The 13381-nt window shown below is 42.8% G+C and overlaps 2 protein-coding genes across 4 annotated transcripts in view; both read right to left on the bottom strand.

The window, feature by feature from the left end:
• The window catches only part of LOC106810840 (tetratricopeptide repeat protein 9C-like), a 17435-nt gene that overhangs the window by 3574 nt on the left and 480 nt on the right, over window positions 1-13381 (bottom strand). Inside the window, exons 2-4 of one of the 3 annotated variants that reach the window (XM_014814305.1) lie at window positions 5805-5812; window positions 4912-5250; window positions 4130-4300 (exon numbers count right to left, since the gene is read on the bottom strand). In XM_014814305.1, coding sequence (XP_014669791.1) covers window positions 4130-4300; window positions 4912-5179 — 439 coding nt within the window. In that variant the 5' untranslated portion in view covers window positions 5180-5250; window positions 5805-5812. Of the gene's footprint in view, window positions 1-4129; window positions 4301-4911; window positions 5251-5597; window positions 5631-5804; window positions 5813-13381 lie in introns of those variants that run through there. The other 2 variants (XM_014814306.1, XM_014814304.1) reach the window with 2 other exon arrangements.
• LOC106810841 (tetratricopeptide repeat protein 9C-like) lies at window positions 6446-8855 on the bottom strand. Its single transcript, XM_014814308.1, has 2 exons — window positions 8668-8855; window positions 6446-7159 (listed from the first exon to the last, which is right to left on the bottom strand). Exons 1-2 carry the CDS (start codon window positions 8783-8785, stop codon window positions 7047-7049), a joined length of 231 nt encoding a protein of 76 aa, XP_014669794.1. The 5' UTR covers window positions 8786-8855; the 3' UTR covers window positions 6446-7046.

The following is a 13381-nucleotide window of genomic DNA, read 5'->3' as shown; positions in this document are numbered from 1 at the left end:
CTAAAGAAGCAGTGGGAAGAATATCTATTAACACGCAGCTAGGTTAATTCCCACGCGTCGCCGTGACGTACACGGACTCAACCACGGCGCTGCATTTGCGCGTGCTGCGATGCATGTGTGTGCGCCGGACAGGAGCTGATCTGAGCGGCTGCGTTACTAACTACAACAAGTTACAAGAAAACCCACTTTATTGTTTTTTTGTCTTATTTTTTTCTTATTCACTCTACATCTCTACTCCTGATCACACCTGAAGATATATATTAGAGTACATATGGAAGAATACACAACAAAGCAGTTAATAATCATTACGGCACGTATATTACACACACACGCAATGCCATCGGCGCGCACGCCACGCCACGCACGCACGCAACGCCGCACGGCACGTGCGAGCATTATATATATATATTATAATATATATTATATATATATATTATATATATATCATATAAGCCACGTAGGCGCACGCACGCCAATTGGCGGCTGGTGCATGCGCTGGCATATAGGCAACATTGTCTGGACGTCTATCTTAGCGGAATTCAATAGCTATGTTGCTGGCCTAGCCTACTTCGCAGCAGATTATTTTTATTCTCTTGCTTATACTGAGATCTTGATCAGGTCAACTTATTGAGTCCTCATACAGAAGCCGTACTCTGATTGCATGGCAGCATCTGCCCCTATCTCCCTCTTTCTCTTCTTTCCTCTCTTCTCTCCTCCTCTCTCTCTGCTCTGTCTGTCTGTCTGTCTGTCTGTGCCTGTCTCGTTCCTGTCGTCTGTCTGCTCTCTCTTCTCTCTCTCTTTCCGTCTGTCCCTCTGTCTATCTCTCTATCTATCTATCTCTTTCTTTCACTGTCTTTCTCCTCCTTCTTAGTTTTCACTCTTTCCCTTTCTCTCTCTCTCTCTCTCTCTCTCTCTCTCTCTCTCTCTCTTCTCTCCGTCGTCCTCTCTATCTCTTTTTGAACTCTCTTTCTCCTCCTTTCTTTCACTCTTTCCTTCTCTCTCTCTCTCTCTCTCTCTCTCTCTCTCTCTCTCTCTCTCTCGCTCGCCCTCTCCCTCGATTTCTCTCTCACCTGCTGCCTGCAAATGTCGAGTAACTAACTGATACTAAATTAATGTACTGTGTTCAGGCCGAAGCGGGGTGAAGAAATACTGCACACGAATGGTCTATCTAGCTGTTACGTGGGCTAACGCTCCATTAGGAGCGTTCCCAACTTTAATGTCATTAATATCGTGATATAAAAGAGATACTCAAGGGGGGGCGGAATCGATATAAAAGAAGATATCAAGGGGGGTTAGTAATGAATAGATATCAAGGGGGGTTACGATATAAAACTAGACTATCAAGTGGGACTTAAAAGTCGCGTTTCATTGAGTCTGATCAGAGCGAGGCTTAAAAAGGAAAAAGGCGTTGCTCTTCAAGTTGAAACGAAATGTTCGCCTTCGTTTCCGCTCGCCTCTCGCTGCCTCGAGCAAGCGAAATGGCAGAGCCGGCGGCATTGTAAAGCTCTCGTTTACGCTCCGCCTTCGCTGGGCTCGCAGCAGCGCAACATACAGAGCGGCGGGCATGTTCACTTCGTTCGCTTTGTATTCGCTCGCCTTCGCTGCTCGAGCAAGCGAAGATGCCAGAGCGGGGCATGTTCGCTTTCGTTTTCGCTGCTCTCCGCTGCGTCGAGCAGCGGAAATGCCAGCAGCGGGGCGCATGTTCGCTTTTTTGTTTCGCTCGCCTTCGACTGCTTCGGAGCAAGCCGAAATACAGCACGGGGGCATGTTCGCTTCGTTTCACTCATCTTCGTTGCGCGAGCAAGCGAAATTAGACACCGGGGCATCTTGGCCTTCGTTTCGCTCGGGCCTTCGCCTACGCGAGCACGCCAAAAATGCAGAGAGGGAGCAGAGAGGGAGAGCAGAGCAGAGAGCAGAGAGAGCAGAGAGGAGGAAAGAAGAAGAGAGAAAGAGAGAGAGAGAGAGAGAGAGAGAGAGAGAGGAAAGGAGAGAGAGAGAGAGAGAGAGCAAAAGAGAGAGAGAGAGGAGCAGAGAGTAGAAAGAAAGAGCGCGGGGCAGAGTCAGAGAGAGAGACGAGAGAGAGAGAAAGAAAGAGCGGAGCAGCAGAAGAGAGAGGAGTCCAGCGAACGAGGAACATATCCCTCGTCTCAATTTCACTTTGCTCGACAGCGAAGTCCAGCCGAAGTCCAGCCGAAACAAACCGAACATTGCCCCCCACTCCTGTATTGGCGTAGGCTTCGCGCCAGCGAGGCGGAGTGAAAACGAAGCCAAGATGCGCCGTGTCTATTTCGCTTGTCGCCCGCAACGCAAGGTGAGCGAAACGAATGTGAACATATCCCTCCGTCTACATTTGCGTAGCCCGAGCAAACAAAGCCCAGCGAAGTCCAGCAAAAAAACGAAGCGAACTGCCCCCGCCTCTGGTATTGGTCGCCGTTGCTCTCGCCGCAGCCAACAGCGCGCAAGTTAATAGCCGTCTTTTATATGCGTTATACATAACCCCCCTTGATATCTATTTCCTAATCTACCCTCCCCCTTGATATCTAATTTATATCGATCCGCCCCCCTTTATATCTCTTTTATATCACGAACATTAATGACGTTAAAGTTGGGAACGACCTCCTATTGGAGCATCACCCGTTTACGTGACCCAATCCGCAAATGGCTGCATGATGCACAGCCCGGTTCGGTGTGCGGGTACCGTCGCGGTGTACTAACTTCACATATTGCTTTCACTTTCCACGATTATTCGTCAAAGAATGACATTGACGACGGCCATATTGCATGTGATGTGACGATGCCTTGCAAAGACGTACTGTGTTCAGTCACGAGCGAAAATGATTTAACCCCGCTCCAATCAGCGTTCCCATTGCTACGCAGGTTCGCCTTGCCATCCACCGACTCTCATCACTTGATCATTTTGGATGACTTACCTTGAATAGCCCTAATGTGCCGGAGAGCTGGTACATCCTACCGAGTCATTTACTTCCACCACCATTTTCCCTTCCTGGAAAGCCTATTTAGATGCAGAAAGGGCTTACATGGCCCAAAGAGCTTTTCGCGCATGCAGTGCACGCAGATATATAAGGCTGCTCGCATAACCACTAGAATTACGACGATTGATATCGTTTAAAATACTTTTTTGATTACACGTCGACTTTCGATTATAATAGGTAGCGTCTGGCTATAGTTCGCACAATTACATAGCCCGACGAAGCAGCACGTCCTCCATATATATCAGATAATAATAGGATCTCTATTATATAATTCTTTGATATATTATATATCTAGGAGCTTCGCCAGAATACATTATACAGCGCCCGTAATCGAGTTCATCAATTATACGCAGCTATTATTTTCTCTCTCTCTCTCTCTCTCTCTCTCTTCTCCTCTCTCTCTCTCTCTCTCCTCTCTTCTTCTCTCTCTCTCTCTCTCTCTCTCCCTCCGCTCAGCGCCTCTCTCTCTCTCTCTCACTGTTTCTCTCTTTCTCTTTGTGTATGTGCCGCGACTCACGTTGGGTGTGTTTTGCGTTAGGGGGAGTTCATTTGTGTGCGTGTATGTGCTAGCATATACTATACATATGCCTTGCGTGTGCTATGCCCATGTGTTGCGGTGTTCACTTAACCGACCTAGCCAAATTGTTCAAGGCGTGACCGTAGTCATTGCCTCTAAGACGGATAGGTCAATTATCATACAAAACGGATTCTAACAACCGACTTCAACTTGATCGTCAAAACGCTATAGAATTACATCATAACATGTCACACAGAAGTTTTGGAGCACGCTTCACTATATGCTAAACGTAGTTTGTTGACCCGGCACCATCACCACTGCCACTCGCACATGTCTTCATAAAACTGAAGGCAAATAAAAATAGAAGACCGTTTTTTAACGTGTTTCACTTGGCTCGCCACTCTATGTTTCTGCTTCAATCTTGGAGAACGCCAGTGTAAACGCGATTCAATTCTCGCATCATGCGATTCTACAAGCTGCATCTGACTATGTCAGATGAGCTAAAAAAAAAAAGGAACTAAACATTACGAAAACCTGATGAAGCAAATTAGCCATTATACGCTATTTTAAGCTACAATTTGACATGTATGATCTATAAATAAGCCTTGTTAGAACTTACCTGCTAAATTATTGTAGCAATCCACGGATAACAACGAAATCTTCATTTCCTGCTGCTCTGATAGCCCATCATTGTTGGTTTTACTTAATTCTGGAGACATGCTGTAGATTGGATTCTTACATGTTAATGCCTTCAAGTAAAGCAGGGCTCGATGGTATTTCCCTGCAGCACCTATAAAGCATGAACACATATATAATAAAAACTAGATAAACATAGGCAAATTATCAACTTAGAAACTACTAGAATCGACCATTTCCATTGTTAAAACAACCAGGAACCTGTAAAACCATGAATATATGTATGCCAGTGTACATATATTTATGGTATCAATAGCTCATAAATGGGACACCCACTACTGTTTTAATATGTTTCAACAAAGATGAATTTATGTTGATAATAAAACTCAAAGATTGAAGGGATGCCAAGAATGTAAGTTTCGACTGTGCGTTTCACAAAAGACAAATGTTTCAAATTTAGACTCGTGTTAGCTGTTTTGAATAGGCACATTTTTCTAGTGTTGTCTAATTACGATAAAATACATAAACAGTGACAGCAAAATAAAGCATAATCACATGAGGATGTATGTGACAGAATGATACAGATGCAGGGTAAATGTGGGGCAAAAAAGTCTGAATGTAGCAAAGTTTAAATTGTATGATATATCACTGCTTTCGCTATCATCAGAAAACCATGGCGACATTCCAAGAAGAAACTCTCTAATCTATCACACGTATACTGGTATTTAGTTGAGGAAAATCAGAGCTAAAACCAGTACAACTCACTCCTGTAGTTTTTTTCCTTGTACAATGTGTTTCCAGCCGTTTTGTATTCTTCTGCCTTGTGAATTTTTTCATCTACGTCATTAGACTTGGAAACACCCGCAGACGTGCCTTCACAGATGCCAATGTCCTCACTAACGACTGCGTCTATCTTTTCTTTCTCGTCTTCTAAACTCTGTTGGTTTCTATTCGAAGTGACATCACCAGAGATATCACAATGATCAGGACTCCCAGCCATATCACCTTGCAGAGACGTTGCTGCTTCAGCCATCGCAGCTCGCACGCGTCCAAGTAATACTTCTTTGGCCAGGTTCACCTGCTGTAGACCAGTCTTTGTGTAGTCTGCAACAATTAAACAGCTAAAGAGTCACAAAATTGAACAAAATTACAACTTATTTTGCTACAATTCACTACAAATTTCCATACTACGGTCCATCGCCGTTTTTTCGCGGTGCGCAAAAACAGGAAAAATGTTGTGGCGGGCTGCGACATGTGTTTGTCGGGGCGCACCACCATTTTTTTATAAAGTATATACATGTAAAATAAAATGCAAATTTATTGTGAAAACAAAAGCTGCCATTTGTGGCCTTTTATTGTTCACTGGAATCAAAGTACATGCATCAACAACCACGACAAATTTAGTAATTTACTGATGTAAATTTTAAAATATGGCTGAAAAATGTTACGACCGGGACTTTCTGGACTCCGGGACCAGCATGTTGCACCGGGACAATCCTGTTGAGACCGGGACACTTGGGACGTATGGCTATGCACACTTACACATAAATATAGTTTTGATGTCAACGCTATAGAATTACATCATAACATGTCACACAGAAGTTTGGAGCCACGCTTTCACTATATGCTAAACGTAGTTTGTTGACCGGCACTATCACCACTGCCACTGCACATGTTTCATAAACTGAAGGAAATAAAAATGAAGACCGTTTTTTAACGTGATTTCACTGGCTCGCATATGTTTCTGTTCAATGAGAACGCCAGTGTAAACGGATTCAATTCTCGCTTTCCTGTACGACTTACAGTAATGCCTTTCCTCACGGAGACGTTTCGATTCCCTTCCTGCCTCCTCACTGCACGAGAGGCGGACATATTGACACACACACACTCACACACACACAGCACGCCCTCCTCATCATCGGCAATTTGTTTTTGTTATATTACGGAAGATTTTCAATCTCGTTTTCCGCTGCTTGTAAAAGACCCGGCGAGAGCTATTGACACAAACCGTCGACTCCCACTGTAGTTCTGGTTACGTTCTGCTTCTGGTTTAGTGCACCATGCAGTTCCATACATGCGAAAACCAAGGCAAAATATTCTGTGCTGAAGTTGTGAGATTAATCCAAGTTGTAAAATGTCAGGCAGTAACTACACAATATAGGAGGTTTTGAAAAGACACTCTACCACGTACTATAGCTACATAATGTGCACGTAACAGTAGTCATGAAAAACTGCCCGTCTCGAGGCATGAAATCACAGTGTCATACACGAAAACGTATAGTAGGCAGAAAACCATTCATACAGTGTTACTATTTTTAGTGTAAGATTCAGAACACCCTGTCACAATATTATAATTTACATTTTCCTAAGATTTTACATATAAAATTAATGCTAATTTTACATTTATACAAACAAAAAAAATTACAGTAGCGACAAGCGCGTTTCTAAAATAAGAATCCAGCAATAATTTTGAGTCAGAAGTTGTGCCACTTACTTGGTATATAATAATGAAGTTTGTGATCTGGTAAACATAATTCCCAGTAAACACTGTACATCTAGTTTGATATTTAATTCATGAACCTTTATTACAATGCATAATTCTGAGTACTAAATCATTACTAAGCCTACCGCACATATTTGTAATAATGTTTACAGTTATACTTTACAGTTATGTCAAGTGCTAATAATACCTAATACTAGCTCTCAGTTACATATATATATCACACTATATATAACTTATTGAGTATGTTCAGAGCAACAAGCATTAAAGAACGTCTGAATTCGATTTCGTCACATACCTTAATGACAAGGTGAAATATTAGGACAAAACAGATATCAAACAGTAATGTTATACATGTGTGTAATATTACTGAAAACTGGACAATCCTCAATAATTTATGTCACACGGGTTCAGGATGTTTATCAAACATACCTCTGTACTTCAATTTCTGCTTCTTGTCATAGTCCTGCATCGCTCGCTGACACAATGAAATGTATTTCTTGATTGCTGGATCTGTAAAGTTACACAAACAAGAGATACAACATAACGCTGGTAAAACCCAATTCAATGCATTAATATATTTTTTACATTATCACTGATGAAAACTATCACTTGCCGAGTCCCCTGGGGCAAGTAACAACAGTGTTGGGCCCTAGAATGTCATCAAAAATGTCACCCAAACTACGAATCATTTTTCATTTATATACCTAAACATTTCATGTTTTCTTAGAGAGCATGCCCATGACCTGCCGATGGCATTTCTTTGTGTCACCAACACTTGCAGTAACGTTGTTGCTGCATAATCTACAACTGACCTATGCTCGCAAGAGGTGTCGACTAGCCGGGTACCCGGCGTTGCTCGGGGGAAAAACGCTTAGGAACAACTTGTAGAACAAATTCAGCAAATATATTTACTTGATTCTAAGGATAGATTCGTAACAGAGAAACAAACAATAAACAATATTCTGACAGTTTGAACGATTCTATGATTCAATGCAGTGAAAGCTTCTGGATATACAACATTGTTATGAAATTTATCATTAATATGCCTCTCTGGCTGTGCACTCTAAATGAGTTAGCATTTCTGGCGTAACGCACTTCCCAGTCTACGTTGATTTCATTTACATATATTAACTACGTATATTAACTTATAGAGTAAACAGCGTACACCGTATACACGCAATGGACAATGCTTCACCAGCACTCGCACATGTACAACTGACTCGCTGCCAATCGAGAAACACCAACTTACGCCCGAGATCGAAACCGAAGCCGAAACCTGCCAGCATTTCTGGCGTAACGCACTTCCCAGTCTACGTTGATTTCATTTACATATATTAACTACGTATATTAACTTATAGAGTAAACAGCGTACACCGTATACACGCAATGGACAATGCTTCACCAGCACTCGCACATGTACAACTGACTCGCTGCCAATCGAGAAACACCAACTTACGCCCGAGATCGAAACCGAAGCCGAAACCTGCCAGCATTTCTGGCGTAACGCACTGTCAGTGCACGTTGATTTCCTTTACACACGTGCATTCTAAAGTGTATGTTGTGTATGCGAAGTAACAGTGTGAGTATTTTTAATAAATTTCTGTTCGATGCTTATTCAGGCCTGCTGCCTATGGACGCCTTCTACTGTTGTACACCACCTATACATGCATAGCTACCCAGAGGCGCCATCTATCAAATAAAATGGGTATTAAAATTTTGACCAAATTTCAGCTACAACCCTAAATGTATCCAAACTGAATATTACTTAGAAGACCAAACTGAATATTACTATTTTTCGTCATGGTTTCACTCGATCACATCAGTCATGGTTGTAAGCAAGAACAGTTCCCCATGCATCCTCCTTTATACCAGCACAGCCAGTTTAGCTCCTTGAAATCTGCACTATACCACCTAATAGCCATCAATAATACCACGCACAGACACTGGATCCACAAGTACGTTGTAACACAGCGATATTCTACACACGTGACTTTCTACAAGTGTCTCCTGATGTATACCTGGTGGGGAGGAGAGACGTTGAGCCTTCTGTAAACTGTACATTGCTGCCTCATGGTCGTGAAGGTGGTAAAGTGCCAGACCACGTCGAAACATCGCCTTGACATTGTCGACCGACATCTCGAGGGCCTTTGTGCTGCACTCCAACACCCGGTCATACTTTATTGGAGAGATATTGAGCAAGGCAGCTACAAAAAAACCGTATAAGACACTGACTGGCACATATCGTGGGAGCAAATGTGTAACATGCGTTTGGACATGCATGCACAGGCGCACATATATATACGTAATACAGCGAGGTGAGGCACTTAAACGATTATACCCAGAATTGAATACTTCTACAACCTGAACACTATTTTTCAAATTTTGTGATTACAAAACAAGGCAAGTTCGCACACTATTTCTGTGACAAGCTACAGTCTTTTACCTTTAATGTCATTCATATCCTATTTCTGTGAAAAAATCTCCTAACATAAAATCTAATAAACAAAGTTTTGTATATCAATATAGAACAAGTGCCGCAGAGCGACAGCGCTCACCTGACGACAGGTGTTCTGATGCTAAACTAACTGGCAAACGAATCAAGAGCACCCTCCCATCGCCGCGTTCGCTCTCCCTCGTTGTCTCTCTCATTCTTTCTCTTTCGCTCTCTCGCTCTTGCTCTCTCTTCCCTTCGCGCTCTCTCTCTCCCTCTCTCTCTCGCTCGATCACACACACTCTCTCTCTCTCTCTCTCTCTCTTTCTCTCTCTCTTTCTCTCTCTCTTTCTCTCTCTCTTTCACTAATCATGATCATGCAACACTGACAACCACAGCCACAGGCACGGGCACAGGCACTTGGAGCGTTTCAATAACAATATAATCGCCCTAAATAAATACAAATCTAATTACTATCAAAAAAGTTCTTAGTTTCTCTACTCTCTTCACCACTGACTGTTATATCATTTTGCGACAAGGCGGCTGCCAAATGTCTCAATGACCAGCAAACACCTACGCCCACTTGCCCACTTCCACTTGCACGCTGCGTGCCGCTGCACGCTATGCACACTTGCATAAAAATAAAAACTATATTTATGTTGTAGTGTGCATACCATACGTCCACAGTGTCCCGGTCTCAACAGCATTGTCCCGCGTGCCAACATGCTGGTCCCGGAGTCCAGAAAGTCCGGTCATAAATTTTTCACCATATTTAAAATTACATCAAGTAAATTACTAAATTTGTCGCTCTCTTGTGATGCATGCTACTTTGACTTCACCTGTGACAATAAAAGGCCACAAATGGCAAAAGCTTTTTTTTCACAAATAAAATTTGCATTTTCATTTTACATCTATATGACTTATATAAAACAATGGTGGTGCGCCCGACAAACACAGTGTCGCAGCCCGCCACAACATTTTTCCGTTTTTGCCCCGCGAAAAAATGGCGATGGAACGTAGTATGCCGAAATTTATTTAGGAATTGAGCAAAATAAGTTGTAATTTGTTCATCTTTGCTGACTCTTTAGCTTGTTTAATTGTTTGCAGACTACACAAAGACTGGTCTACAGCAGTGAAACCTTGGCCAAAGAAGTACTACTTGTGACGCGGTGCGAGCTGCGATGGCTGATAGCCAGCAAACGTCTCTGCAGAGGTATGAGCTGTAGCCTAATCCTTTGCATATCTCTGGTGATGTCACTTCGAGTAGAAACCAACAGAGTTTAGAAGACGAGAAAGAAAATGAAAGATAGACGCAGCGTTAGTGAGGACATTGGCATCTGTGAAGGCACTGCTCGTTGTTCCAAGTCTAATGACGTAGATGAAAAAATTCACCAAGCACGAAGAATACAAACGGCTGGAAAACATCATTGTACAAGGAAAAAAATACAGAGTGAGTTAGCTACTCGTTTAGCTCTGATTTTCCTCACTAAAATTACCAGTATACGTGTGATAGATTTGAGAGTTTCTTCTGGAATGTCCCGATGTTTCTGATGATAGCTGATAAGCAGATGATTATATCATACAATTTAAACTTTGCTACATTCAACTTTTTTGCCCCACATTTACCCTGCATCTGTATATTCTGTCAATACATCCTCATGTGTTATGCGTTATTTTCGCTGTCACTGTTTATGTATTTTAGTCGTAATTATACAACACTAGCAAAAATGCTGCCGTATTCAAAACAAGCTAACACAGTATCTAAATTTAAAATTGTCTTTTGTGAAACGCCACAGTCGAAACCTTCACATTCTTGCTCCCTTCAATCTTTGACTTTATCTATCAACATGAATTCTCTTTGTTAAACATATTAAAACATGTATGGTGTCCCCCATATTATGAAGCTTGTATCATAAATATAGTACACTGTGCATACATATCATTCATGGTTTTACATCGGTCCTGGTGTAACAAGAACCATGGTCGATTCTAGGGTTGGATTTCTAGTATTATAATTTGTCTATGTTTATCTAGTTTTATTTATATAGTGTTCATGCCTTTCATAGTGCTGCAGCGAAATACCATCGAGCCCTGCTTCACTTGAAGCATTAACAATTAAGAATCCAATCTACCAGCATGTCTCCAGAATAAAGTTAAAACCAACAATGATGGGCTATCAGAGAGCAGAAAATGGAAGAATTTCGTCCGTATTCGTGGATTGCTACAATAATTTAGCCAGTAAGTTCTAAAGCGCTTATTTATAGATCTACATGGTCAAATTGTAGCTTAAATAGCCGTATAATGCGCTAACTTGCTTCATCAGTTTTCGAATGTTTAGTTCCTTTTTTTTAGCCTCATCTGACAATAGCAGATGCCAGCTTGGTAGAACGCATGAGCCCGTGCGTCCGTCTCGTTGCGTTCCGTGCTAGTCAATCGTTGGCCACAATTAACTTACGCTCGCTCTACGTCGTACGATGATTCGGACCCGTTCGGGGGGGGATGTCAAAGCGAGTTTGGGATGTCGCGGGGTGTCAATATGATCAAAGAGTCAAGGGTAAACGAAGGGGAACATTCCCTCCTTAACTTACGGTCATAGGAGGAAGATGCAACAGAATTGCGGCACAAACTAAAACGGCTCATCTAGGCTCACTTGATAGGCGTGTCATAGCATCATAGTAGGAAAAGCCATCACTGTGTTGAAATAGGAGGTCCACAGTGTCACGTCAATCGGGCACAGGCAGATTTTACACATTTTCTGAGGACATGCGTCTGACGGAGCGCATTGAAAAACTTTTTTGTCTTCACGCATGACCTAGCATTTTTAGCTCATCTGACATAGTCAGATGCCAGCTTTAGAATCGGCTTGATCGTCCGTCCGGTCCGTCGCGTCCGGTTCGTCCGGTCTCCGGTCGTCCGTCGTCGTCAACAGTGGGCACAAATCTTAACCGCTCGACGTATACGGTCACGCATATTGCGGGCGTTGGGGCGGGATCTCAAAACGATTTGGAGCTCGAACGCTGGGTGTCAAGTTACGTCAAAGTCAAGATGTGTAAAGAAGGGGAACATATCACTCCTTAACTTATGGTTATAGGGAGGAAATGCAGAATGCGGCCAAATCTAAACGCTGCGACCTAGGCTCGGTGAAGTCGGTGTTTCTATCAGCATTCATGGTAGGAAAAGCCATCACTGTGCCGAAATTGAGTCACCATCAAGTCAATGGGCACAGGCAGATTTTAGACATTTTCTTGAGACATGCGTCTGACGGAGCGATTGAAAAACTTTTGTTGTTTCAGAAGGTGACTAGCATTTTATGGCCTTATATGAACAAGACCATGAAAGTCCCTTTCTGCTGACGGGGGGGGGGCATGCGCCAAAGGTATAAGTGTCGATAACCTTTACCCTCAAGAGGAGGGTTAACATTGATTGTGACTTAACAAAGGACGTGAACTGTCTTTGCTATTAAGAGCCCCCCCCCTACCCCCTCCCCACCACCCCCCCCCCCTTCCCCCACCCTCCCACCTCCATCTCATAGTGCTGTCCAATGATATGTGTGTGCGTGTCTGCATATCTGGACAAAATGTGGTACGTCACGCTCGCTGATTAATCGTATATCTGTAACGCCAAGGTTACACGCCGATTTTACGCAAATCTACGACCCGAGCCCAGCCTCTCGGTCTTGTTATGGCTTATTGAAAGACCATGAAATGTACTTTCTGCGACATGTGATAGTAATGTTGGATAACCTTTGACCCTCTAGTAGGAGGGGTTAACATGTGACTTGTTTACTCTTAGGAAAGTAATTTGACTGCGCGCGTTTGCTAGTCTAGAATGTTACATGCCTGGATGATGAGGCTACAATGTCCACAGTAAAATATTCAAGCTAATGTGGTGGTCGAAAGAAGGTTTATGCTCCTTAATATCGTCTATAATTTCTATTGGCATTCTTGTTACTGTCAGTGTGTACATTGATAACTTATGCCCTGCCAAGTGGCCACTGCCATGCCATGTGTGTGATAGTACGGTGTGTAGTTTTTGCCTGCATTAATTAGTTACAGGTGCGCTGCTCTATTTCACCTGTAGGTCTTGCGTAGCGTAGATGATGAATTCTTACCTATTTCTGTCTTGCAATATTGTGCATGAACTACGTACGATGGGAGCTTCATCTTACATCTAAGAACACTCAAACGGTACGCTGCCATCTCGTTGCAACTTCATAACGATCCCAACGAACATTTCTTCGCAGCAAGGTCCGTATACATCAGTGTCGAAATAAGGGCTATCCGTTTGCCGTACTTGTCCAT

The sequence above is a fragment of the Priapulus caudatus genome, unplaced genomic scaffold (genome assembly GCF_000485595.1).
Source record: "Priapulus caudatus unplaced genomic scaffold, Priapulus_caudatus-5.0.1 Scaffold477, whole genome shotgun sequence".
In the NCBI taxonomy this organism is placed as follows: domain Eukaryota; kingdom Metazoa; phylum Priapulida; class Priapulimorpha; order Priapulimorphida; family Priapulidae; genus Priapulus; species Priapulus caudatus.
This window is presented reverse-complemented; position numbering and strand designations above follow the sequence as displayed.

Coding starts and splice junctions, on each gene's coding strand:
- LOC106810841 (XM_014814308.1), bottom strand. CDS start 8,785: ATGTCGGTCGACAATGTCAAGGCGATGTTTCGACGTGGTCTGGCACTT. Junction 7,160..8,667: donor ACGTCTCTCCTCCCCACCAG/GTATACATCAGG, acceptor GTAACTTTACAG/ATCCAGCAATCAAGAAATAC.